General features: G+C 36.9%; 2 protein-coding genes across 3 annotated transcripts; one reads left to right on the top strand and one right to left on the bottom strand.

The window, feature by feature from the left end:
• The first annotated feature begins 613 nt into the window (after positions 1-613).
• LOC118823456 (ankyrin repeat domain-containing protein 66) lies at positions 614-3,802 on the top strand. Of its 2 annotated transcripts, none has more exons than XM_036593095.1 (4): positions 614-907; positions 1,170-1,313; positions 2,892-3,120; positions 3,241-3,802. In XM_036593095.1, the coding sequence occupies exons 2-4, from the start codon at positions 1,175-1,177 to the stop codon at positions 3,416-3,418; spliced, it is 546 nt and encodes a 181-aa protein (XP_036448988.1). In that variant the 5' UTR covers positions 614-907; positions 1,170-1,174; the 3' UTR covers positions 3,419-3,802. The 2 variants fall into 2 exon arrangements, with proteins under 2 accessions (XP_036448988.1, XP_036448987.1); XM_036593094.1 differs by having other exon boundaries at positions 1,175-1,313.
• On the bottom strand, positions 3,792-26,453 carry LOC118823202 (adhesion G-protein coupled receptor F3-like). Its single transcript, XM_036592637.1, has 20 exons — positions 26,122-26,453; positions 20,558-20,658; positions 20,367-20,419; positions 18,371-18,443; positions 18,145-18,157; positions 17,913-18,047; positions 17,480-17,638; positions 14,500-14,606; positions 11,993-12,051; positions 11,633-11,757; positions 8,162-8,386; positions 7,785-8,018; positions 7,500-7,646; positions 7,113-7,300; positions 6,613-6,798; positions 5,141-6,475; positions 4,995-5,036; positions 4,239-4,274; positions 4,070-4,150; positions 3,792-3,908 (listed from the first exon to the last, which is right to left on the bottom strand). The coding sequence occupies exons 4-19, from the start codon at positions 18,419-18,421 to the stop codon at positions 4,088-4,090; spliced, it is 3,105 nt and encodes a 1,034-aa protein (XP_036448530.1). The 5' UTR covers positions 18,422-18,443; positions 20,367-20,419; positions 20,558-20,658; positions 26,122-26,453; the 3' UTR covers positions 3,792-3,908; positions 4,070-4,087.
• Positions 26,454-27,783: the final 1,330 nt, after the last annotated feature.

Raw genomic sequence — 27,783 nt, forward strand, 5'->3', positions numbered from 1 at the left:
ATTGTAAAATGACAGTAATAAATACGACACAGTTTGAATGATGGAAATTTAAATTAGCTAAGCGGAAAAGGTCGTTTAGACCCATTTTAAAAGTTTAAAATGTTCTAAAGCAGACCTGTTGTTATGGAATAGACCAGGGGTGCCAAACTCTAAACGGGCCATATTAAAAAAAAATTCAACAAATCCGTGGGCCATAGAACATCTATGTTTTATTTCATTTTTAATTAATATTTTGCTATAAACCGAACTGACCATTGTTTATTCAAAATATGCAAAAATCAGCTGCAAAATAAGCACTTATAGACCTTAAAAATGACATGAATGCTTGAAATATTCAAAATAGAAATGTTTTCAGGAAGAACGTCTTTTAAACCTACCTATTTGCTTGAACTAGACGCCTGGCATCCTTTCTTTGCTGCAAGTTAATTCTTGGGCTCAGTTTCTGAGCTGCTGAGCTAAAGTTGAGTGTTTGTATCGCCTGAACTTCATTTAGTTGTTTGGTGATACGACTGGTGTGGAACTGTGTAGAACTGAGGTGTAACCGCTGCCCCATGGAGTGTTGTTGGGGAAGGATTGTCGGAGCGCACATTACGTTGCAGTGCATGCTGGGGAATGTAGTGCAGCGTGTTGTGAACCGAGCTAACATTAATAGAAAATTAAAATACTTTTGCGGGCCGGATTAATATTTGATACATGGTGATTAGACGGACTGCTTGTGCGTATGAAAATAGCCAATCGTATAGCAGGAGGCGGGATTAGTCTGAATACGGGTGGGAAAAAATGCCCACCATGTGTTAAGTTACCGAGGACAGTTTCCATGGGACATCTTAGTGTTAATGACGCGTTGCCACAAACAGCGAAGACAAAAAAGACAGAAAGCGAGGAAGCGTTGGTTAAACTAAACCGGGTAGGTGCACATCTCGGTTAAAAATGCACTGGGGAACATGAATACAAATGTAATCCAAGCCTACTAGAGTATTTTCCTCCCCTTTGATTTTGAATGAGCTCTTTGTCGTTTTTTGTTGTGTTGAGGAAACACGGCCATGTTCCCTCCTGTGCGTTAGGCTAAAACTACAACTTCCTCGAAATGTTTCACTTAAACACAGCATTGCTGCATTTTCTGAACACGGTGTGATCAAACGGGTCGATTCGTATTTTTTTCATTTAAGTGCAGATGACCGAATTGCACCAGGCAGCAGCAGTGGGAGATTCTGATCTCGTGCAAGAAATTGTGAAAAGAAATAAGTGCAATCCCAACCAGAAGGACAGTGACTGGAACAATAAGACACCTCTGCACTGGGCAGCGGCTAAAGGTAGACTGGACTACTGACACTGTAAACAACAGTCAGCTATAATGCTTTTATGTCACCATAAAAGATCTCGTTTTCAGGTAATGAGAGGGTCAGTATCTCCGTGGAGTGCCTTTCAGTCCTCACTATATTCCAGTATTTTCTTAGTTCACATTTTATTTCGTGTATGCCAAGACAAACTGTTGAATAATTATGAATCAATATTTGGAGAATAAATCAGAAGATACCCACTCCCTCACACACATATATTAATGTTTTCACTGCAGTATTAAAATAAGGTACTTTTTAATATATGATGAACCTTTCCTTAACAGAATCGTGTCTGCTTTGAAATGACTTTTTTTTTTAACAAAATCTTTCAAACATGTTTTAAAACAACAAATGCACAAATTGATTTTTTGAAACCGGGTTAAATATTGTGATTTTAGATTTTGTATTTGCAAATTGTTGGCCCACACTTTACAGCAAACCTAAAATATTTGACAATATGACTGAATTATTATTTTTAAATATTTAAAAAATGACAGAGTGGACCAGCACATGACTTTATAAAAATAAATATGGCTTATAAGTTTAGCATGTTGATTCAGTGTGTGTGTGTGCATGAGTGTGCAAGGGCAACATTACTACAAAAAAACACACACAAAATCTGCCTACACCTTGTAAGTGAATGATACGTCTCTCAATCAATAAAACATTCACCTTTCTGCTAAACAGCTGGTAAATAATCTGTATGGTACCCATGGTGTTCACCTGTGCGTTCTATGGTACCTCTGTGTATGTACCTGTGCTCACCATTGCCCCACAGTGTCAGAATGAAATCACTGCATCACATAGTCAGGTGACACACCAATATAGCTGATGCTGCGCCAGCATAATGTTTGGTATTTCATGATACATATAATAGAATATTTTAAAATTGATTTCCAATATATTTATGCTGGCAGGGTGGACTATGGGTAGATCAAGCACGCAAATTTAAATACAGAAAATTTTGTAATCAGAAAACTTTATGATTCATTCACCTCAACACTTGATTTCTCACCTCTGAAGACTAGAGAAGACAGCCTTTTCTTATAGAGGCAGGTTTGATGTGATCAGGCACATGGAAATGTATCTAGTGATACTTGGAAATAATGTAGAAAATATTCTAGGCACCAAATTTTTATTTATTTACTTATTTTTTCAAATATAAACACTTATCATGATGTAAGAAACTAAGAAAGTTTGGGCCTCATTCACCAATATCTTCCCAAGTGTTTTTTAATTTGTTTTTTAAGAAATGTCCTTAAAAAATTCTGCATCAGCAGACCTGTTTGCACCTTTGTGCTCTTGAGTGTGTGTAGATTCTGTTCTTAAATAAAAACTAATCCCAAATAAGAAAACACTGGTGAATGTCAGAAGCATAAGTGGGCCATAAGAAGAAATTTCTTCTTGAGAATGATTGGTGAATGAGGCCCATTGCCATTATTATTTAAATGCAAACTTACTGTGCTGTTTTTTTACCTGTTACAAAACAATTACAAAACTGAAGCAGAGAAAGGATTTGCTTCTGATATGTTTAACCATGTCTTATTTTAGGCCAGACGGAGGTAGTTAGGATACTGATTGAAAATGGAGCAAGATCTTGTCTTAGAACTGATAATGGATGGACACCTGCCCACTTTGCTGCAGAGTCAGGAAAGCTTCCAGTGCTGCGATATTTGCATTCAGTTCGTGCCCCCATAGACATGGAGGACTGCTCTGGAGACAGACCTATCAGGATTGCTGAAATCTATGGGCATAGAGACTGTGTTCAATTTCTTGAAAAGTAAGCTGTCTTTCAAAATGATACACTAAACGTTTAGCTTATGCATATATTTAGTGAAAGTGGAATCACTTTATAAGTTAAGTTATAACATTAAGGTGCAGCTGTCAATGATTGTTACAGAGCAGAAACTGAGTGCAGGGACCACCGGCGTATGGCACTGCTGAAAGGTCTCCCCCTAGATGAGACTGATGATGACTGGGAGGAAGAAAGAAGAGAAGCGGACCAGCAGAAAAGGGCAAGGAGTCATAAAAATTGCTTTGTTTCTACGAAAAAGAAGGACAATTGCAAAAGTCCATAAATGCAAGTAAACTGACAGACTCTCTTGGCATTGCAAACAATATTTTAATCTTAAAATAAAAAGAAATTACAAATAAACTCACCACATTTTCCACACAATATCAATCACTTATAATGTAAAAAGGTAATTTCAGTACAGAATGCTGCATAGCACGCCCTTTGCCCATTAAAAGTACCTGTTTCACTGATTTTCCACATACCTTTCGATAATTAAGTCATTCGGGAGGTACTGCATACGTTAAGGCAAGTTATAAAATTCTAGGTGTTTAATAACAAGCTATGTTGTACATAAATCAATATTTAAAATAACATGCGTCTCACGGTTGAAATAAGTAAATGTATAGTTTTACATTACAAATGTGACATAATAAACATACAGAAGTCATACTGGTTCAGAGTCTATGTGCTTACAAAGATAAGCCAGTAAAGTCCTTCCATGTTCCTCGGTTATATGAAACAGATTGCAGTGTGGAGATATCTTGTCATTTGTCCTAAAAGACAAAACAGTTTATGATCCATTATTAGAGCCGAGATGATAAAAACTGTTCTTTTTAAATGAATTTTAAACTCCAAAGTGATGAGTAAGTTATCAGTGCTCTCAAATGGTCAGAAATACACAGTGTATTGTCAGAAGATAATAAATGTTACATACCTTTTCAAAGCTATCCAGTTATTTTGTTTTAGTTGCTGATGTAATCCTCGATGAGCTCTCACTTTTATAGTTCATTGAATGCTGAAATGATAATTATTTTGTCAGTTAAGCTAAGTATTTCTGATAGCTTATCTAACTGTATATAAAAAATGCTTCCACTCTGATTTACCTGTCGTCCAAAGCGCTTCTGCAGTGCATCCCGAACCTTCAGAGAAAATAGGATTCATTTCAACTTAAATTTTTAGCATAATGGACAGTCCACTTTGTTTAACATTTAAAAGCTGTAAATTTGCTACTACTGAGTACTAAACTAGAAAACAGGCCTTCTAACCAACAGCCTTCTAACCAAAGAATTATTACTAATTATTTTCATATTATTTTCACTACTATCTCAAAAGCCATAGTAGTAAACTACTTTAAAATGCTTAACATTTCAAAACCATAACATTCAGTTTACTGGGCTTTAAGTTGCCAATTACTGCTGAACTTCATCACTTTACTAGCTAACCAGTAATCATGCTAAAGGCCACATGGCTAACAAAAACAAAAGGAAAGACAATACACCATGCCTCTACAATGAGTTTTGCCAGACAAAACAATTATTCACAGATTGCGTGTACTAAGTCTAACTAAGACCTGCCAAAGGTGAGTGCACCCCATTTGAATAATCTGTTTCTCCCTCTCCTCGTCTGCCACAAATAGCTACTTGTGTAATATAGATGTGACGCATATTTGGGTGCTGAGTCGAAGTGGGTGAGTGCATGTTAAAAAAAACAAACACACACAGAAAAATGTGGCCCTAGCATCAGCACCACAACAACAAATCAGTTGGATGCCAGCAAATGCTGGACTACTAACGGGACCCCCATTAGTGTGCAGGGTATTTTGCACACTAATTATATTAGTAATTAAATCAGTAACTTACCTTTTTCTCTCCAAAACATCCCGTAAGGAGTATGAAGAAGCCCTGCATGAAAATTGAGTGAGAGATTCATTGTATTTACTTGTTTAAGCTAGAAATGCAAATGTAGTCTTATGATACATATAATGTATTGTTGGATTGATTCATACCTGAAATGAGTTGAAAAAAGTAAAAGCGTAATTCACAATTTGGGCATAAGGTGCTGTTGTGAGGTCAAGCATTAGCACAAACAGTCCCAAAATCCAGGTTATTCCAAGAGTAGGGGTTAGGAGGACAATTGTTTTAACAATGCTTCGTGCAACCTCCTTTTCATCATGACTGCTTCCTTCTGATAAAGTGGGTTTTAAGATCCTGCTGATAACCACAACCATAGTGAACATGTTCACAAACACAATTATAAAAACAGGAAAAAGAAAGGCAAGGATTGACCCCTTTAACGCAGCCTCATATATCAGCCAACAGGTTTCACCAGAATAGTATGTTCCTGTGCTGCCATTGTCATAAGTGATGAAAGTGACAACTACAATGACTAAAGGACAGACATAGCCAAGAAACACACATAATCCCAAATATACTTTTTTCCTCAAGTGAACAAAAACAAATATTACTTGGTGCAGGAGCCCCAAACTCAGGCACAGCATCCAGAAAAACGCAGCTAGGAAGCAAAAATGCTTCATAACCGTAAGAGCCAAACACCAGTTGGGAGGGCTTGCAGATGGAACAGGGGCTGCGAGAAAACTGCAGTGTGCTATTAACAAACAAACCGTAATATTGACTAAGACAGTGTGCCTGAAGTGTGCAATGTTTGTCTTTACCACTGCATTCCACACCAAAAACTCAATTACTAAACACAGAGTGAGTGAAACGATTGAGAAACCTAAACCTGCATAAGTCAGCTCCTCCATGTACTTTAAGTCGATCGGATGTTTGGCCATCAGAATTGTAAATGCAGACAAATGGTCGCATGTACAGACATTCTGTTTGAGCATGCCACCCCATTTACAGCCCTTTTCAGACCACTGAGAATTTACATCATCCCAGTACACACAGTACATTTCATGGTTTGGGAGTCTCTTTTGGTTATACTCCATTGAGATCTTCGTCTTGTTGTCACCAAAAACTGCTAATATAATTTCACTTGGAAAGGTTTCTTTACCATCCAGAGTATTCGGTAACTTGCTACCAAGATTCTTAAATGCAGTTTGCACAGACATGTTGGATGCGGTCTCAGTGATACTGACACTGACACCGAAATCACTACTGAATGTTTTTTGTGTCGAAGCGTCGGATTTGTTGTATATTTTTACTTGTATATTCTCTTGTCGGAACTGATTAGTTGCAGTAGTAAAATTTGTTTGATGTATAATTCCTTCTACAGCCCTCAAATATTTAAGAGGCAAAGTGTAATTCCTCTCATTTCCCACAGGCCTCCAGCTGTCATTTAGACTGCCATTCAAAAGATTGCTTAAGGATTTCACAACATCCTGAAAAAGACAAAATATAATAATGTTAATTTTATTGTGGTTTAATGTAATTTTTACAGTCTGTCATTAGCACACATTTTTAAACCTCATTAAATATGTCATTAAATACGCAAAAAAAAAAAACTGTCAGTACTTACAGGGAACACTGTATCATTCCATTTAGATTCCTGTATGTTAGACGCATCACGCATGCTTTCCAGAACTCCCACAGTTGCATTAACATTTGCAAACGTTTCAAAGCTTTTGTCATCAGTTGACTGCTTTAACTGAACAAATACACCTTTTGCCTGTTTTTTAACAATCCCAAGTCCTCTTTGAAGGTTCTGTTACATATTGTTGAAAAGCAGAAATGTGTATGATTAACATTCTGAACAACAGTAATCCTGGAACAAATTTAGATCATGTTACATCTGATGCATTCAAACTGGCATTCCACTATTTGTTTATATGGATGTAGCAGAAATTTTAGTGTCTTTTAATTTTTGGACCAAAAGTTTATGTAGATCATGTAGAATCACTGATTGATCTAAAAACAAAACTGGCCTGAGGAATGGATCCCAGTCAGGGTAATGCCAGTAATTAAGCTAGTTTGGGAAATTATTACACATAAGTAAAAGCACTGTAAAAAGACTGATACCATAGCAACATCTAAAAGTTTACTGATGACTCGGTTCACACAGAATGAGATGAGATCCCCCCAGGTGCCATTTGCCATGCAGTATCTCATTTGTAGACCAACAGCAGTAGTATCACATAACTTTGTGGCATTGAAATTAGCCTTTGCGTCTGGCCAGTCAGACTCTGATTTGCAAATTGTTGAGTTCTCTGGTTCAAAAGAAAATTGTGCAATGAGATTTTTCCACCATGGTATCTCCTGGCTAAAGAAACACTAAAAGTTATAGCAAAAATAAAACAACCTTTCATTTTTGGCTCTTAAAAAGATGCCATGTAGACCAAATTTAACTCTGTCAACACAACTGTAAGTATTTTTTGTATATTATTTATTGAAATAAAAACTACTTACTGTTAATGATAGGGACAAACAGAGAGAATGTTTTTGTCTGATTTAGTCTGTTTTGGAATTCACATGAAACATCATGCCCTTCCAATTGTTCATCACAAAAGATTCCTTCGTAGGCTTGGTAAGAGATTTGACCATTTCCTTGAGAGACTTTAAACATACAAGACATTAGTACAGTTATAATTATAAAGAATTGAAATAATGAAAAGTCCTAAAAATATTTCTGCAGCAAAGTATATGTGTGCATGTGCCCTGCATGGGTAGAGCGTGAAAGGATGTGATTCTTACCTGGATTATCTTTTGTAATCTTTCTTCCTGTCCATTTAACTGTATAGTTTTCTGTGGTGTTAGGAACTATACACTGAACTGTAATGTAAAACTGTTTGATTGGGCCTGTGCAGCTTGGAAATTGGGGAACACTAAGGATAAGGGCTTCCGGCAAAAGTGCTATGTCCAAATAAAGACTGCCTCTGTATATTATGGAGTTAGGCTGCTGAGACATGTAGTCACATGTAAATGTTCCTGTATTGGAAGGAATGGAGAATGTTGCATTAGCTATTCAAATGTAGTAAATTACAGTAAACAGATTAGTGAATTAATGAGAAAGTAAGAACTCTTAAAAGAACCCAGTGTCCCTTACATAAGCCCAATTTTCAGTAACATACCTTTCCAGACTTCTGTAGTTTTCTTAATGTTAACTGTGCTGTTTAGCAGGTCATAAGACACAATAGCTTCAGTCCCATTTGTAATGTCCTGTGACGGTTGTGCATCTTTTTGGAAGGACCACAAGGGTCGTCCCAGAACCTCTGGTGTACTGCATGTTATGCTGATATCACTATTATAAGGAATTGGGTCCTGGAATTGTGGAATCCTGGTGCTTTTTACAAGTCCTGTTGGAAGAATGGTATTATTACTGAGGGTGTGCTGGAAAAAATGTAATTGTGAAGGCCTCCTGTATATGCCTGCACATTGTAATAAATAGCTGGGAAATATTTCTTTAAATGTTTTTTTCACTTTTGTTTACAAATCAGTAACGTACAGCAACTTGTACAACTTCTTCAGGTGCAGCTCCATACTGTACCTGTCCACTTTAATAATCATGACCGGGTTTTTTTTATTTCACTGACAGTTAAAATAAGATTTATAAAGAAAAGTTTACAGGCTGTAATAGACCCAAAGTACACTTATCTTTCATTCATGAGCAAGGTCCAGGATTGCTGAGGGATCTGGAGATATTAATACAAATTAAATTCCGAAAAAGTTGGGACAGTATGTGAAATGCTAATAAAAGCAGAATGCAATGATTAGTAACTTCTGTTTGACCTGTATTTAAAGGAAAACGATACAAAAACACAATATTTGATCTTTTACCTTAGGAACTTAACTGTTTTTTGTAAATAATATGCTAATTCCAAATTCAGTGCCTGCAACATGTTCCAAAAAAGTTTGGAGAGGAACATGTTTACCACTGTGTTACATCATCTTTCATTTTAACAGCACTTAATAAACATTTGGGAATGGAAGACACAAATTGCTCCAGTTTTGAAAGTAATTTTTTGCCATTCTTCTGTTATACAAGTCTTTAGTGCGACTGTATGGGTCCTGTGTTCTCATTTTTTGAGCTTAATAAGACAAACTGTTTCAATGGGAGACAGTTCTAGACTGCAGACAGACCAGTCTAGCACCCGCACTCTCTAATTACGCAGCAATGTTGTTGTAACTCGTGCAGAATGTGACTCGATGTTGTCATGTTGAAATAAGCACGGGTGTCCCTGAAAAAGATGTCAAGAAGACGGCACATGTTGCTCCAAACTGCGTTCAGCATTAATGGTGATTTTACAGATATGCAGGCTACCCTGTTATATTCCCCCATACCATGACAGATGCTGGCATTTGAACTTTATGCTGGTAACGATCTGGATCATCCTTTACTTCGTCCATTATTTCCATCAACAATCTGAAAAGTTGACTGTTCAGACGACAATACCCGTTTCCACTGTGCATCACTGTGCATCAGTCCAGATGAACTTGAGCCCCGAGAAGCCGGCAGCGTTTCTGGATGTTGTTGATATATGACTTCAAGTGTGCATAGCGCAGTCTTAACTTGCATTTGTGGACGCAGTGTCAGGACGGTGTTTATTGACAGCATTTTTTCAATGTATTCTCAAGCCCATGCAGTGATATCCATCACAGAAGCATGCCGATTTTTAATGCAGTGCTATCTGAGGGGTCGAAGTTCATGGGCATTAATTTGTGGCTTTTGGATTCCCTGAATCTTTTGATGATATTATGCATGTAGAGGGTGAAATACCTAAAATCCTTGCAATCCCTGGCTGAGGAGTGTTATTTTTAAACAGTTGGATTTGTTCTGATGAACTTTTGTCCAATTGGAGAGCCTCAACCCATCCTCGTTTGTAAAGGACTAGGCCTTTCCTGGGTGCTCCTTTTTATATCCAAGCATGACCGCATCGCCTCTTCAGAGGGTTCTTTGAACATTTTACAATACTCTTCATCTTAAAATTGTCTGTGTCCCAACTTTTTTGGAATGTGTTGCAGGCATCAATTTCAGAATGGGAGTATATTGACAAAAAAAAAACAACGTAATTGAGAAGATAAAACATTTCATATCTTGTCTTTGTATTGCTTTCATTTATATACAGGTCAAAGTAGATTTATAAATCACTGATTTTATTATGTTATGTCATTAGCTGGCCCATCTTCTTAGAAATGTTAGATCCTGGCTTACATCTTAGCATAAAACGTGTGCATCGTCTTCAGGGGATAATAAATACATTTTTCATTTTGTTTACAATTACCATTTTTTTTACCATTTTTTTCTCACAGCCCAGAGAGGCAGGGGAATGAAGTTTCCGCCCTTTAAAGCTAGGTACGTTTTGGGGATTCAAGTCAGATTTGTCTGTGTGTGATGTTAAAACGTAAAGTATATGCCATGGTCCGAAAAACTCCTGCCAAATCTGACCTGACATGTCTCACTTTTAAATTATTATTTCAGGCATTACAGGGTGACAGTTTTTTTCCTCCTTTTTTCCTAATCTTACATAGTGCAGCTTTAATTACATAGGTGGCAGCAGAGCAGTAGTCAGTATTGGGGCACATATGCATGTGAGAGAGAATCTGAATGCACAGTTGCAGACAGGGGCAGTTTTTGCACTAGGCAAACGTAGGCAGCTGCTTAGGGCCCACGTGAGAATACAAATTAAATATATTGTACATGTTGATGTTAAATGACCTATTTCAAAGTACATACACATTTTGAAAACAGCTGCTACTTACAATTATTATTATTTATTTTTATTTTTTAAATATTTGTGGATATTGGCAGATAATTTGGCTTGTTTCAAGCATGTTTTTTAAAAAGCAAAATTATCTGCCAATGTAGTGAGATAATTTCACTCAATAAACTGACTTAACCCAAGTTAACAATGTCTAGAAATAAGTTAAAAGGTCTGTATCACAAAAGACCACATTTTCCTTGCTTTCTTAAAGTAAAACTGGTTAAAGTAGCATGTAAACATTGTTCAATTTCAAAACATAGATTTCACTCCATTCTGCCTACAGCAGTTTAGCCCCACCCATTCATGCTTAAATTATAAGGAGTGGCGTTTTATTAAAAAGCCTGGACTGCTTTTTGAATGAAATACAATACAAGGCAGCCAATCAGAGCAGAGCTAATTTACAAATCTAAGTCTTAAAGGTGCGGTCACAAAACAGCCTGTTTAATTTTAAGGGGTAAAGAGAGATTAGAAAATGATCATGTAAAATGAATTATGGCTGTGTTTGGTACATAAAAGCACACAAATGTCACAAGAAAAAAGTAGAATATAAGTCCTTTAAATAATCTTGTATCATTCTTACGACAATCTCAAAATGAGAAAGATTAGATATTTTGACTAGATTTAAACAACTAAATTGAACTAAAAACAACAATGAGTATTGAGATAAGGAGTGAGGAATCAAAACAATTGGATATGTGATGAACCAACACATTCAGCAAAGGTTCACAGCTGGACTCCAGCTGATAGCCTCTAAAAACTATTAGGTTGCACCTCCATACAAAAAATATGCTCTGAAAATTTGCAAGAAGATTATGTGAATGAATCAATATTAAAAATTACCTGTTACTATGAGGTTGAAAGAAGCATTGTTGTCCTTTTGCAATTGATTGGTCGTATTCTCAAGTTCAGCCGATGTAAATGGAGCAGTTAGTGTCATCACAAAGTCTGCAATGACGCTGCCCTGTCTTAAAAAACAGGCAAACATTTCTGACTTATAATGGCTATCTTTATATAATAATGGCTGTCTCTACATCTGGTTTAATATATGCACAAGCCATTGAAGTTTTACTTTTTGTCATGAGATATAACAGTATATAATAAATCAATATTGTGTACAGCAAAGTAGGCACTCAAGTTAGCACATTCAATAATACTTCTAATCTGAAAGATTTCTTGTACTGTTTATTATATTACCATTACCTGAGTCTTGTGATCGTCAATGAGTCAAACCAGCCTAAAGTACTGTAAACTTGTTGCAGCTAAAAGAGAATAGATTATTAAATAAATTTTGGTTCATATGAGATATGAATCAAGCATATAGTGTGTGTAGGTGTTACTTTATACTAGCTCATCATCATGGCAATTTTATAACAGTCCTAAAATTCACAAGCCTTCACTATATTTTCCTCTATAGTTTTAGTCTGACACGGCTGCCAAAGTGAACATTTTTCACATCTAATAGCTGGGCAGATGGACTATGGGGTGCTTCAGGTGATGACAACAGAATGCACAAATAAGGGACCATAAATCTGAGATTAGCAGTTTTCAAATTATTAACACTGTTTAATGCTGCAGCATATCCAACACAGATCAGTGTAAAGGTTGTAGATTCTGTCACTGCAATTATAGTATTTTAGGAACTATAGAGCTAAGCTATAAAAAAAAGCTGAAAGGCATAGCTGGATGGGCCCTTTTCACAAAGAGTCGCAATTACTTCTGGTTTAAGCATTAGCAGGGTAAAACTAACTTCCGCCCCATATAACTATCGCAGAAGCGATGACAAAATGTTATAAAGGTGTGCTATAATGCTCAAACACTGGGCAACACAAGACATATGTTAGTTTAGTGAGAATAAAAAGTAGATGGGAGCACTGATTTAACTTTAAACAGAGCTAAAATGCTGTATATGTGGTATAGCCCTGTTTACTGCTACTGCAGCTGCGTCACATCAAGCAGTCTCTGTGTCTTTGTACAACATGCCAGTGATTTCTCTAATATTTCTAATATTTTTCTAAAGAAAGAAGAACTTTTATATGTAGTGTGAATTTTGTAGACATTGCTTAGATGTAGCTAGCTACACTAGAAGCCATTGCTTATTGTAGCTGTATTCCCAAACAAGGAATTTTTAAGCTAGCTGGCTAGCTATGTTAACGATCTGCCAAACGGCATCATTCTTTTAGTTTAATGGCAATTTTTGAAGCAGTACTTTGGATAACATCCCCCCTCTAACTGCTCAGTCAAAAACGCGACTCCTAGCTAACTTGAATTTTAGCATGCTGTGACATTTTGGTTTCCATTTTCTGACATAGCTAGCTAGTTGTTTGTGATCTGGGAAGAGCCATGTAAGGTCTCTGACATAACCAGCTAACATTAGCTGTTTGTACCAAACTGATCATGTAAGAATTATTTTGTTGATGGTTTATTGCCTGCATTAGCTTTTTAAAGATGAGTACAAAATTCACTGGTGATGCAGAAAGCTGTTTTATGTTAGCCAGGTAATCCAGTTTAGGATAATCGCTACTGTTCAATGGCTTCTAGCCAGCGTAGCTAGTTTAATATAAACAAAGTCTATCAAATTCATACTACATATAAAAGTTCTTCGTTCTTTTTAAAACAGAAATATTACAGAAATCGCTGGCATGTTGTACAAAGACACAGATACTGCTTGATGTGAGGCAGCTGCAGCAGACTGCAGTAAAAACAAGGCTCTCCCACACATACAGCACCTCAGCTCTGTTTAAAGTTAAATCAGTGCTTCTGTCCACTTCTTATTCTCACTGTTTATCACAACAATGCAAGAAAACTAACAGCTGTTGTAGCTCAGTGTTTGAGCATTATGGTACACTACTATAACATATTGACATATTGAGTAGAACTTAAAAATGCTCGCCAATACATGACTAGCAAACACATGAAATCAGAATATTTTTCATTAAAACACAAAACCATTTACTAAATTGCAGAGTAACATTTACTTGATGTTACACACTGATTTTCAGACTTTGGGACACATTTATTTCAAAAGAACGGAATCTATATCATCTCCATGTGGCCATGAGGGACAGGGGCACAGTCTCCTTTCCTGCTCTACAATGCAGAGGCGAGGCTACAATAAGCCTCCGCCTACAGACTAAAACTCTTTGATCTGAAAACGTGGGGCAGCATTTTTTGAATAAAGTTTTTTAGCTTAAAAATTAAACTCGTGAAAATGTAAATCTTTAAACTTCACTTAAAAACAAAAAAATCTTTTAAAAATTAATTAATTAATTTGCAAGTGGAAATTTAGGGGTCAGAGTTTGGGACAGCCACCTCCCAATATAAAGTACTTTTTTGAAATTATGATTTTGTATATATTTAGCTTATTAATTTCTTAAATCCTTGTAAATATCTAAGGGGTGTATACTTCAAATAGTTTTTTTAATGTGGGATCGCACTTTGAACTAATTCGGCAGAATGGTCTGGCTGCTTTAAAAAAATACAAAAATAAGTATCTGCTTTGAACGGTTTTCCAAATACAGAAAGCATCTTTTGATGATCTTATTTATCCAATTACAGTAAATTATGCAATGCTCAGTATAAATACCTGTATGCACAAACAGACTGGATGGCAGCAGTATCAGACTGAAACCAAAGAGTAAAAAAAGTGATTTCTGTTTAATCTTCTGTTTGGTTTTGAAGAATTCATTTGTTTGCAGTGTCATACACACCTGCCTAGTGTATTTCTCGACAAATATTTTATAATCTTCACTTCCAGGATCAGTAAGGGAACTGGTAAACGGCACATCAGCAATAGTAAATGATCCATTGACAAGAACTGGAGAAAAAACAGATAAGGATTTTTGGGTTTTTTGGTTTTGAACCTCAGTGGATGCTCCTTATACACCTGCGCACAGATTTAGATCTTATAACAACATCATGCAGCCATACATATTTTTCCTTTTCCTTTTTCAGACCTAGCAGTAGCTACTGAGCCTTGCAGAACACCAGCTGATTTGCTAAAAAATCACACAAGCTCAGAAACTGACTGCTGGCTGTGCACCCTAGTAGTACATATAGCTATCAACACAGGTGTCTCTCATGCCATGTTTAATACAACCCACACTAATTGCACTCAATGCCATTAGAACCCCAGGAGAGCATGAGTTCTGCCCTTGTTGCCTCTGAGTGTGGAGTACAGAGGCATGGATGAGACCTTAGTGAAGACCTATGACATGGCATGCACTGGCTGAAGCTGGATGTGGATCAGCTGACTCTGTGCTTGTACTGGCTGATGATCCAGCATCAACTCCACTGACAAGCTTAAGCATAGCACCTGAGAAATTATAGATGTTACTTTATTAATTTTATCAGCTGCATCAGGTCCATTCAAACTGTCTCCCCCAGATTTCCTTTAATACATTTTCAAATATAAAATATTATTTATACAATGGCTTGGCTGAATATGACATGATCATTATCAATTGAGAGATGTAGATCCATATAGCCCAGGAAAACCCAGCTAAACATTTTAAATTCAATATTTAATCAGTGTCAATCTATTTGTAAACACTGTTGCTGTTCATCGAACGTAAAATATAGTTGTATTTCACCCTCACTTTTGTCAGGCACAAAGTCACAGAACACTGGAAGTAGCTAGCAAGCAAGCAAGATGCAGACAGACCCAGAGATGGTCTGTCCAGCTGAGATGACTGCCCAGCTAGGGTAGAGAGACAGACAAAGAGAGAAACAGTGCCCAGCTAGGTTAGACCAGCAGACAAACTAGAGAGAGATGCACTGCCCAGCTAGGGTAGAGAGACAGGTTAGAGAGAGAAGCACTGCCCAGCTAGGTTTGACAGAAAGACAAACTAGAGAGAGAAGCACTGCCCAGCTAGGTTACACAGACAGACTAGACAGAGAAGCACTGCCCAGCTAGGTTTGACAGAAAGACAGACTAGAGAGAGAAGCACTGCCCAGCTAGTTTACACAGACAGACTAGAGAGAGAAGCACTGCCCAGCTAGGTTACACAGACAGACAGACTGGAGAGAGAAGCACTGCCCAGCTAGGTTAGACAAAAAGACAAACTAGATAGAGATGCACCGCCCAACTAGGTTAGACAGAAGGACTAGAGAGAGAAGCACTGCCCAGCTAGGTAAGAGAGAAAGTCAGGCTAGGGAGAGATGCATTGCCCAGGTAGCACATCAACATTTATTTGTTAAATGTTAGTGTTATTTGCTGACATCAAACTTTGATAGGAGAGAACACAAGTTCACTTGATGGCTATTCCTGCAATTCACTTTCATGTTTTTTCAATACCAGATAGATGGTTCTGTTTCATCGTCTCATCGAAGATGTAAACAATGATTGCAGCTTTGGCATGAGGTGGAGATGGGGCTCTTGCAGGATTTGCTGGGCCCTATACAACGTGCATAGTGAGCGTATAGGGCCGACCGGCTCTGGTCATCAAGAAGTATGGCTGTCTAAGCTCTCCCTGCTCATTGAGGCCTGTAAGGACATTCTGAGATTTCCACTTCTGGTGCTTTTGATTGTACTTCTGTAGCTATTGCTTAATGCTACAAGGAATCCAAGTCCTACCATCGAAGTTTCACTGGCAACATGCTTACATACACACCCCATGATTCAGGGCCCTATTTAAGATATTTGCAAGATCAGTTCATTTTTAAAACATCTATGACAACATACAAATTGACCCTATCAAGAGGTGGTTTCTTTGCAATTCTGAAATTCGGCTCCCTAGGTTTGATGTCAGCCTGACGTTCTGCATTGCTTCACTGAGAGCAAAGCCAAGAAAGACCTCCCCTATTTAAACAGGCTCATATGTGCTCCCAAAGGTGTCAAATCACAACGGATACACTGGCTTTCTGAGCTTCTGTTACATTTAATGTCATGGGCTATTCACCCGGAAATTATACACTTTCTGCAAGTCAGTAAGAACAAAACAGAAAGCTAGTTATGAATATAACTGTGGTTCTCTGAGTTCCAGAAGAACACCAGAATTGCAATCAAAATTGAAATCTGTGGGAAGATTCTTAGAAGATGTCTTTTGTGTGAGCAGGCTATTTGTATTACGAGGCACCTGGCAATCATACTGAACCTATTACATTTAGATATATTGGAGGGCATATGCATATAAACAGAATTTGGGATACTTAAATAAAATATTTCTGTATTATAGAGTCCAGTAGCAAACAATGATTATTACTGCTAGGCCTTCAGTTCAAGATTAAAATTGTAAAACCCCCCCAAAAAAACAAAACGAAACAAAAAATGATATGATAATGATAATTTCTGCTAGCATCACTATGGTATTCTAGTAATATGTTAATGTTAAGCTAACAGTGATTCACATGAACATTTTTTAGCCAGATTAAATGCAGACATTTGAAGCTTGTACAACACATTCCAAACGTGACTGGCTGATTCCAGCATCAGATCCAAATTATGTTGGTGGTTAACCTGACATATTAGGGCTTCAGTTTAGCTTCTTACCTGAACTAGCTTACCTGAATCTACCTAGATACCACAGAGAAAAAAAAAAAACCTGATTGGACAATTTTCTGTTGGGCATTTCAAGAATTTAACACTTTTGCTTCCAAATGAAATTCTATTAAATAAAAAAATCTAAAAGATAAAGATATTTTTTTTCACAGAAATCTCATATTTTGCCATGGTGCACAAGCATGTATTACCTTTATTGTTGGAGAGACACATAGCCCTGGGGTTTGGATCATTAAACATGCAGTTATTTTGGTAGCAGCACTGGCTGTAGTTCTGACACACTTCCTCACTCCAACTGTAGCCTGAATTGCAGCCACAGTTCACCTTTCCTGTATTCAGCCTGTTGCATTCTACAGTCAGAAGAGAGAAAAAATACATAACTTTAAGCACTATTAACAAGTGAACAGCAAAGATCATAAATCATATACTATATAATTTATAATATAATTATATGCTAAAGTCATCTATTGGGAAAAAGTAAAATTTCTTTTAACAAAAATATGACATTGTTTTAGTTATTTACATGTATTTTGTGTGTTTGTCCTTTTTAACCTTTTTTTACTTTGATCTTTTGATCCTGGCCAAAATATAATCATCTATCATTTTCAGAAGTATTTTAATTACCTGTTGTAATGTTGAAGTTTTGTACTGTTGCTGAGCTATTCACATCCAGAATCAGGTTATCAATCAGGTCGGTGAAATGCTTGTATGCTCCAGCTTCTATGTGAACCTCAATGTAGTAAACCTGTGTTGAATTTTCTGGCACAAACATGTAAAAAAGTATATTACACAGTGATACACAGTTCCTTTGGTTCTGTGTGCTTAATGTAATGACAAGCAAAGAAAAAATATTTACCTCCTGAAGAAGCCTACAAATAAAAATATCAAATGATTAGCAACGTTAGGTGCAGTTTATGATGTAACTAAGTTAAATATGTCAAGATTAAAGATGCATGTTCTGTGATGCGGTATTTATTATCCCTGTAACGTGTTTATCTTCTATCACCTCATATAAACCTCATCCCAGCAGCTGTTAGAACTAACCAGACTCTCTTACAATAATTCTGGGAAAATAAACCAACCTTGAAAAACAGTCCCAGCAAGATGAGAATAAACTCTGTACAGGATTTCATTTTGAGGCAGGATTTTCTGAGACTGAGAAGAGCACAGTCATTCATGTGAGGAAACAAATGCAAATCAAAAACAGATCATGAAAATGATAGCAAAATGAACTTATAACACCCGTTATGACTGGCATCATTCCTAAATTACTCACCATTACACATTTTATACATATATAAATTACACAATGAATAAATATTTAATATAAATAGTCAATGTTATGTGCATATGTTAAGTGCAGGAGAATTCAATGTCTTTAAGGTCCAACTGTATACCTTAAGTAAGTTTTTCCTAGGGGGAGGTACATATTTGTTCCCTGACTAAAGATGCTGAAGACATACCCTTGAGAGTACTATTTTGCCTCACAACTCTCTGCATCATATACATACACAAAGCTAAATCCTCAACTCAAAACTATGTCTCAGACATCAGGCAGTGTATTCATAACCGTTTCATGTAATAACTCTGTGACAGAGCTTTTAGAGGCAGACGACTGGTTCCTGTCACCACCACTGTAAACAATTCTGACTGCGTAAGTTTCTTTAGAAACATGGAGCATTTCATATCAAACCACTCTGACTGACTTTATTAACATCTTAACTACTTAATTATGCTGCAGTTTTTTTTGTTTTTTTTTGTGTGTGTGTGTGGGGGGGGGGTTTAACCCAATTATCTCCCTAATTTAGTCGTCGCCAATTCCACCCGCTAGTTAGGACTCCCCCAATCACACGATACCATCAACGCTAGGAGGGTGAAGGCTAACACAGGCTTCCTCCGAGACCTGTGAAGCTTCTTTTCGAACTGCCACACGCAACGTCATTGGACAGCTGAACGCGCTCGGAGAAAAGCGCCATCCGCCAGATCTGTTACGTCAGCTAACAGACGCCTTCGCTGACTGGCATCGCGTTAAGTGATGGGGGGGAGAAGGAGGGGCCCTCTCTCGGACTCCCGGCTACAGATGGCTGTAGCATCACCAGGGATCGAACTCGCGATCTGCTGATGATAGGGCCAACACTTAGACAGTTGCGCCACTCGGGAGCCCTTGCAGTCCGTCTGTCTGTTTTTTTTTTTTTAAATTATTTTTTCAAAGTGGTGGAGTTCCCCTTTAAGTTTGACTCTTGTGCATTTTGTCCCCTGTAGTTTCCTAGTCTTATGACTTCCAGACAGACTTGTCAAATTAATTTGAATACATTTAAAGGTGTGTTCTTCACTTTTTATTCTATTTCAGTCAACACTGAAGCACCTGAAGACTATTTTGTGGAAGTCTCTGTTATCTATTCTAAGAATGCTGAATGGAATCAGTGTGTCATTTGGATGTCAAAGAGTAGAACACACATCTCAGAATAATTATATGAATATGAATTATATTACAAGACAAAAATATTATAACTGTGTTTTATTAGTAGCTACCAAGTACTTAGTTTTTCTTTTCTCTGTGATTTCTCATATCTCATATCTCATGTCTCCAAAATTATAAGTTTACAGGAGAAGAAAAAAACTTTCTTAACTTGTAATAGAAGTTAATGTAACAAGATTTTTTGACAAGTAATTCTGGCCATTTCTATTGCTCTGTTCATCATGAAATTTTGACATACAAAAGGTAACCTGAGTTTTCAAATCAAGTTAAAAAAAAAAAACAAGTGAAAAATGGCAAAAATGGCGATACGTTTTTGTGCAACAGTGACAATATACACTTGCAGTTCCTTTTACAGAGGGGCTTCAAGAACAGACAGCAAATTTATTGAACCATCAAGATCCAATATAAAATCACTCTTGATTTATTTTATGAACAATTAGAATTATTTTATTAACATTTTATAACAGCTTCAAAGCATTTAGAACTAGTTATCACAGACAGATGAATGCATGGGGACAGCATGTGTTCAACCCTTTGTCTAGTGCTGAGCCACACATTTCATTGTTTTAAAATCACAGAAGCACAAAATATTTTCTTACCTTTCTCAAAGTCTCTTTTTCTTGGTCAGGCTGTTTTCTGCTACAAAAATAACCTGAACCCCAAAAATATATCGATCAGTTTGCTGTTAAATCATAGCAAAGGAATGAAGCATGAAAATATCTGAAATATCTATAGAATTCTTCCACTTTGTTCAGAAGAGCTCTACACACAAACAAAAAGCGAACTGCACCTTTCTGAGCTGAGATGCTCCAGCGCCAGACACTGTATTAGAGGGATGAGGGTAGGACGTAAATACCCAACTGAGTCTTGCTGTCGGGATGCCAAACAGAACTATTTGCATGAAATACCACATAACAATCAGGTACATTCAGCTCGTCCCAACAGTAACCTAATGTTAACTTCATTTGACTTCCAAAAATTCCCTTCAAAGCCTCGACTAATTCACTCTGTAATTTGTTTGCATTGCAAATAATTTTGAGCCTTCCAGGAACTATGATTTCAACTGCTTTATTAAAGCTGCTTACTTACATTTAGGACTTTTAGAGATGCAAAATCGGCCTGACACATTGGGGAGACCAACATTTCAATTTTTGTGCAAAACTAGGCAAACAGCAAGTATGCTGGGTAACTATATTCTCATAATATCTAATGCTTTATATGTCAATATCAGAAAGGAAGACAAACAATATTAGTAATAGGAATAATAATGTTATGTATTCTGATATTCATTTAATCAGTATAGAGATTCAGTTGTATTGCCTGTTGTTGTGGCATCTTTTTTTCAGTTATCTGTTGCTAGAATTATTAGTCTGATCTGCATACTACTATAAATATTTTAACAAAATACTTGATATGTAAAATGATGATATTAAGAAAAAAAGAATATTTCTTACTTGTTATGGCATACACAATGGCAAATGTACAACATCTTACATGAAGTGGAAAAGTGGTGGAGTTGTGTGTTCAAAGTGCAGGTGTGTGTGTATGATTGTCCTTTCCTTGTTGTCTTAGTCAAATAGTATGTATATATATATATATATATATATATATATATATATATATATATATAGTATGTGTTTGTACCAGTAGCTGTTTGTCTAATAAAATCTCTATCCACAGTACAGATGCTCTAGCGTAATGTCTGTGTATGTGACCTGTCCACACATCATGAAATCAACAGGAATCAACAAAGCTGATTAGTTCAGAAACCTAAATGAACAGTGTCACTGGTGAGACTAGGTCAACAAAGATAGTGTCTCTTGTGCCCATCTTAATGACGTCAGCAGGAGTGGTTCTCAGCCAGGCCCAAGACCTTGAAGGTTCCCAAATGGTTACCTTTCACCCAGTTATACAACGAAGAAAAAACATAGTTCCAGCTTCTGTACCATCGGCCACCGCCATGGGTGATTAGAATACTAATAATCCCTACTTAAGTAAAAGTACTGCTTTTTTTCAATGTCTTTTTTAGCTTTTCAAAGATGATCATAGAGGTAATTAGTACAATGAAACAAACATGAAGAGGAGTGGTACTTTAAGAAAGAAAAAAAGGAGGGATGTTACAAGTGTACATAATGCTCACTATATCTGCTTCAGTTACACAGCAGTCAGATCCAGATTATTTATACTGTTCCTCTGTAGGCTTGTCAGCATAGCAGACTAGATATATTTACACAGTATCAAAATACGATTATTTAATAATCAGTCATTAAAGTCAGCAGTTTCCCTCTTATCAAAAAGATTCAGGAAAACCTCCCATACATCTCTGAATTCTTTCATTTTGGCCCTAAACAAAAAAGTTATGTTTTCTAATGCAGGCTTGAGGTCATTCATCTGAACCACTGTTATACACCAGGCATTTCTACCTTTTTGCAGGAACAAACTACTATACATTTGGCTTCAAGGAGACAAGCTAGATCAAGCAGGATTCTTCTTTATAAATTTTAAAGTCATCTGGGAATATGAAGAATACACAATTCAGGACTAAGAGGATAATCAATTGTTGCTAACCAATGAGACTATATACAGCATTCCTACATGCAGTGGAACAGTGTTCCTTTATTCTGTTTACACTTAATACAAGTATACGGAATGTTTGTGTTAAAGTGGTGTAGTCTGGATTAGGGGTGGGAGTAAAAATCGATTCTTAGATGCATCGCGACGCGGACATGGATGCTTCTGAATCAATTCACAAATGACAAAAAATCGATTTTCTAAATTTTAATTGATAACGTAATGTTGACGGAGCACAAAAGGCGGAACTTTGCAAAGTGCGGACAGTCTGTGGCGTGCACACTACATTAAAAGCTAGTGCAGGGGTCACAACCCAAATGTAGAGAGTAATTTTGTTCTTTCAACAAAAATTAAACCACCTTCGGAGTCATTTTGAGTCCATTTTACCAGCTTGGCTGTATATGTGTCTCAGTACATGTTAATGTCCTAGTGTAGGCAAAAATAAGCTTTAAGCTTTAGCTCAGCTGTAGCCGCTTTTCTTGCATCACCAACTGGAAACTTTTCCACAAAAGTAGAACAGTTTCTTGTAAAATGTCTCTCAATGTTCTACTTTTTACAAGGCTGAAGTCAGTTTTCCAGAATGTACTGCTGCACCATTCAAGGTGGAACGGGAAAATTGAAAAAAGGAGGACAAGAAGTCTTCAGCTTTACGTGTTTTTTAGTGTTTGACAGTTTCTTGTTGTAGATTAAATGTATCAGGAAACCAGCTGAGTGATTATAAATGCAAATAAGTCTATTTGTCTCCAAATTATGGATGTTTGTCTTAAATCTTTCTCTTTGCCTTTTCTTTAGCTACTAGCTTGGTGAACTAGCAGTTATAGGCTACATTAATTCCAGTGTTTAAGATCATTTATAGTTACAAATGTAGTTGAATGATCAACAGAGCTTTATTTTACTGCAAAGGAGGATTATTTTATTTTTACCTAGAAATCTAATACTGATGTGGAGCCGAATGCAGCCAGTAAAAGGGCCGCGGGTTGCCGAACCCCTGAGCTAGCGTATGGAAGCACTTAGGCTTCGATGGAGTTGAGGGGGACACCATATTACTTGTTTCCATCCATTTTCCGCCCAGTTCTAGTTTCTGCCAACCAAAGGACCATCGATCAAGCAATGTCAGAGCTTCCACCCAACTCGGAAAGGACTAAGCAAACTACAAACCCTATGGCAACTTTTATTGCCAAGGATTTGCATCCGTACTCAGTCTTTGAGAACCAGGGCTTTCGTGCTATGTTGCACACTCTGGAGCCGACATACAGCATCCCATCTCAAAGATATTGTACTGACACAGCAACCCCAACACAACGAAACCAAAACCGAAGTTATAGAATCACTGACGAAAACGGGTAGAATAGCTGTAATCTGCTGTGTGGACACCCACTGCCACAGAATCTTATTTCACTGTGACTGTGCATTTTATCACAGATGAGTGGCAGCCAGTGTCTCAAGTGCTCCAAACAAGAGCAGTGAAAGAGAGCCTTCCAGTTCACTTGGCACATCACTTCCATTTGATTTATTAATAAAAGATATTGGAGGTAAATCCATTATGGACTATTACAAATACTTTGCTTTAAAAGGTCTAAATCGTCACACAGTGAGAAAAAAGAAATCCTGTATAGAAAATTTGTTTATGGGATTTAATTGGGATTTCAGCAGTAAACTTTTGGAAAATATGAGGTTTTGACTAATGGAACAGTATTTCAGATAGGTACACCTCCAATAACCACATAAATGTACTTGTTTTAGGCATTTTCACAAATCAGCTAATGCAAATATCAAATTTGTTTTAAATTGTGAATAGAGCTCCTTAATTTAAGCAACCATACAGAACTCTGTTGGTGAAAGTTTTCACAAATTTGGTCATGCTTAAAACAGCTGAATTCATGTGTTTATTGGCAGCATATATCTGAAATACCATTCCAAGTTTAAAACCTGCTATTAGTCAAATTTATGTTGCAAAAGCTTATCAAAACAACAACACACAAATATAGTTGTGATAAATTTCACAGATCAGGTGAGTTAGAATTAATAAATGACTGACAGACAAAAACATTGCTGTTAAAGATTTCACAAATCAAGTGAAGTTAATTTGAGCCTCCTTCCATCTCTTTACTTGACTAGTTTTGAAAGTTATATGTATTGCATTTAGCCTTATAACTGAAATACTCTATTATTGCAAATGGAAATGTGAATAGAACTGTGTAAATCAATCACACTGAACTCTGTGTACATTTTTACAAATGAGGTAATGTCTAAAAAGTGAGTTTACATGGTTACTGGTGATGTATATATCTGAAATAGTGTTCCAGGTCAAAAACTCAATAGGGACTAACAGACACAATTATAGTTGTGAAATTTTTCACAGATCTGGTGACTTAATTAGAGTATGCTTTCATCTCTTTATTGCTGTGCCAGTGTTTGGTCAAGAAACTGAAACCTCCTTGTTTTACGCATGATAATGGAAATAGACCTGAAGAAAACAATCAGACAAACTGTTTTTGTAAAAGTTTTCACAAATCAGGTAATGCCTAAAACGAGTGAATTTGCAAGGTTTTTGATTGTGTTAGAGTCAGAGCCCTATTTCTCACTTTATAATTCCCAGATCTACTCATGACTGACAGACAAAAATAGGACTCTAGTTATCAGCTTGGCTGATTTGAGCCTCTGTGTCAGCGTTTTACGTTATTAAGTTTAATGCAGTGAAATGTCATGTTCCAGATGAATAGAGCAAGGCCGTAATCACAATATATTTAAATATGCTCAAAATGCCCCCCTCCTCAAAAAATAATACTGGTATAAAAATAGAAATAAAAATATTCCATTCAGTAGCTTTGCGTAATGTTACGGTATGTCAGACTGATGGTATACAGTCTTTGGTTGCCATTTCAGTTGTTGATGGGACACTTATTATGGTAACACCGTACCGCAGCACCAGTGCTTCACCTCGGCAAAGTTTTTATAATGTCTCTGACTGAAAGGTAACATTAATGTCAATACGTCATTTTGCCCTGAAACTGTAATTGTGGAAATAAATATTACTTTGCTAAAAAGTTTCAGTAGTTCATCTCATGTGTTAATGAATTTTTTAAATACGTTAGAATGGCAGGAAATATTTTTTTTATTTTTATTCTACCGAAGGAGGCAATATATCTATTAACTAAATAACGCTATGCGGTATGAGGTAACTAAATGGTCTGCTTCAGGGGCAGGCTTTTTTGGACAAACGATTGCTCCAAATGCAGGCACTTGGTAGTGCAGGTAGACAAAATTCTTGTAATGTTGATACAAATAAATGGTAGTGAGATTGTTAGGGCTGCTGCATACTGCCAGAGAGTTTTTCGGCTACAAATGTTATGAATGGATGCTTTTCATACATTTCTAAATGTTTTCTTATTAAAGTTTTAAATTGTCTTACAGCTATTTATCTGTTTAACAGGTTATGTGGTATTTGTATATTTCACCTAAATGGCTCATTCATATACATTGTAGAGCAATCTTGGGTACACTAACTTAATGTTATGCTTAGCTTATTCTTGCTGTTCCTGTTATGCTGGATGCCTCAAGAGCAGAGAGCAAATTTATTAAATGAAGATGTATAAAACAGTTATTTTGGAAACAACACTATGGCAGCTTCAGGATATTTGAACTGGTCCTCAAAGATGGATGAATTAGAGGGAGAGAGCATGCTTTCAGCTCCTTTCTTTAGCTTTGTAGCAAACTGAGTGGTGAGCATGATTGTTTTAAAACAAAATTTTAAAATTACAGAAACTTAAAATATTTTCTTACCTTTCTGAACAACTCTTTTTCTTCTGCTACAATAGCCTGGAAAAAAACTCTTGAGGAAAAAAGTATGCTGTGTCAAATCAATGCATAGCAGTAAAGTTTAAAAATATTTTAAAATACTTTTTTTATCCAGTTTCTCCAGATGTACTCTCCACAAGAAAAAAGGCAAACTACATCTTCCCGTGCTGAGATGTTCCAGCACCAGTTTATCCACAAGCCGGAAGTACATTACGTACAGCACGACAGGTAGAGAGAACCAGTTTGGTCCTCAAGATGCCCTACAGACCAATATTCATAAACTATTACAACAATCAGGTACATTGTGTTCATCCCAACAGTAATGTAGTGTTAACTTCATTTGACTTTCAAAAGTGCCCTCCAAAGCCTTCATCAATTCACTCTGCACCTTATTTAACTTGCAAATAAATTTCAGCCTTCCAGGAGCTATGATTTTAAGTGCACTATTACAAATGTTTGAATAGACATTGAGAACATTTATATATAATCTTGCATTGATGTCTGGCATCAAAACCTAGTGCTAAACTAAAAGAAACAGAAACTAAAATATAAAAGGTGCCATATTGCACAGAAATAAGATTACATTTGTTATCCTTACAGTATATTTATGGAGAATTGTAGATTGAGAAATGTAACTAGCTTTGATTAATCTAGGTTAATACTGTAGGTATCTGGTAAAAATGTCATGTTTTGCCAATCACTTTAAACGCCACGACTACTTCATGTAGCACTGGGTAAGTCTGTCAGATTATTTTTTTCTAACTAAAGTTTATAATGAGTTTCTGAGTCAGAGTTTCGTTCTTCTCTCCACTCATTGAGCTAAAAACCCATTGTCAGATGTTACATTCATGGTATAAAGTGCAGAAGGGATACGTTAGTTAGTTCTTGTATACTAAGACTACAGAAGGCTGGCTTAATGTTAATGTTCTGTTTTGCACTTGCTAATTAACTAGATAGCAGTCACTCCAGTTCTCAGCCAAGTAAAAGAGTCTTTGAGTGGCTCATGTATTTTAAAGAGACAAACCATGTGTATTCTTGTTTAAAACTATGTGTCCACTCGATAACTATTATAGTGCAGTGTCGGCATAGAAGAAAATGCTAGAAACTTTGAGCCTACAGGACAATGCTCCTTTATTGAGCAGGCAGCAAGTGAAAACTCCAGCCCAGCACTGCTAAGTAACTGCAGGATAGCAATCAGGTCACTTCTAGCCTTACATCACCTCTCCATGGTAGACACTAACACCCACTCTAACTATCCCACAGCCAAACACAATAAAGCACACATCTTAAAAACACACACGTTAAGCCCAACAACAACAACATTAACAGCAACAAATATCCTTTCTTAATGGAGAGGGGAGGCGCTTGAAGGCGCAGCTTTGCATGCCACTTCCTGAGCTCTACTTGACTGGTGTGTGGGGTCCCAGCCAGCACAAGTGCCATGGGGTGTCCACTCCTCAGCGGTGGGCACCCCCTGTCCTCTCCTGGGGCTGTGTCTTTGGCACAATGGCTCCTCGGTGTGCCCTGCTCTGGGTGTGCTGTCCTCTTCCTACCCTGGGGGGCAGTTGAACTGCAGCTCCATAGGTGTCCTCTCTGTTGGTGCGCATGAGCTCTGCATCCTCTTCCTGAGCATCAGAAGTCCTCTCA

Source organism: Colossoma macropomum, unplaced genomic scaffold (assembly GCF_904425465.1).
Source record: "Colossoma macropomum unplaced genomic scaffold, Colossoma_macropomum, whole genome shotgun sequence".
NCBI lineage: Eukaryota > Metazoa > Chordata > Actinopteri > Characiformes > Serrasalmidae > Colossoma > Colossoma macropomum.

Excerpts from the sequence above, each read along its gene's own strand:
- LOC118823456 (XM_036593094.1), top strand. The coding sequence starts at position 722 with ATGAAAATAGCCAATCGTATAGCAGGAGGCGGGATTAGTCTGAATACG. Across the intron at positions 908-1,174 it reads CGTTGGTTAAACTAAACCGG|ATGACCGAATTGCACCAGGC; the intron begins GTAGGTGCACAT and ends ATTTAAGTGCAG. Across the intron at positions 3,121-3,240 it reads TGTGTTCAATTTCTTGAAAA|AGCAGAAACTGAGTGCAGGG; the intron begins GTAAGCTGTCTT and ends TGATTGTTACAG.
- LOC118823202 (XM_036592637.1), bottom strand. The coding sequence starts at position 18,421 with ATGAAATCCTGTACAGAGTTTATTCTCATCTTGCTGGGACTGTTTTTC. Across the intron at positions 6,799-7,112 it reads AACTTTTAGATGTTGCTATG|AACCTTCAAAGAGGACTTGG; the intron begins GTATCAGTCTTT and ends AATATGTAACAG. Across the intron at positions 4,151-4,238 it reads AGAAGCGCTTTGGACGACAG|CATTCAATGAACTATAAAAG; the intron begins GTAAATCAGAGT and ends TTATCATTTCAG.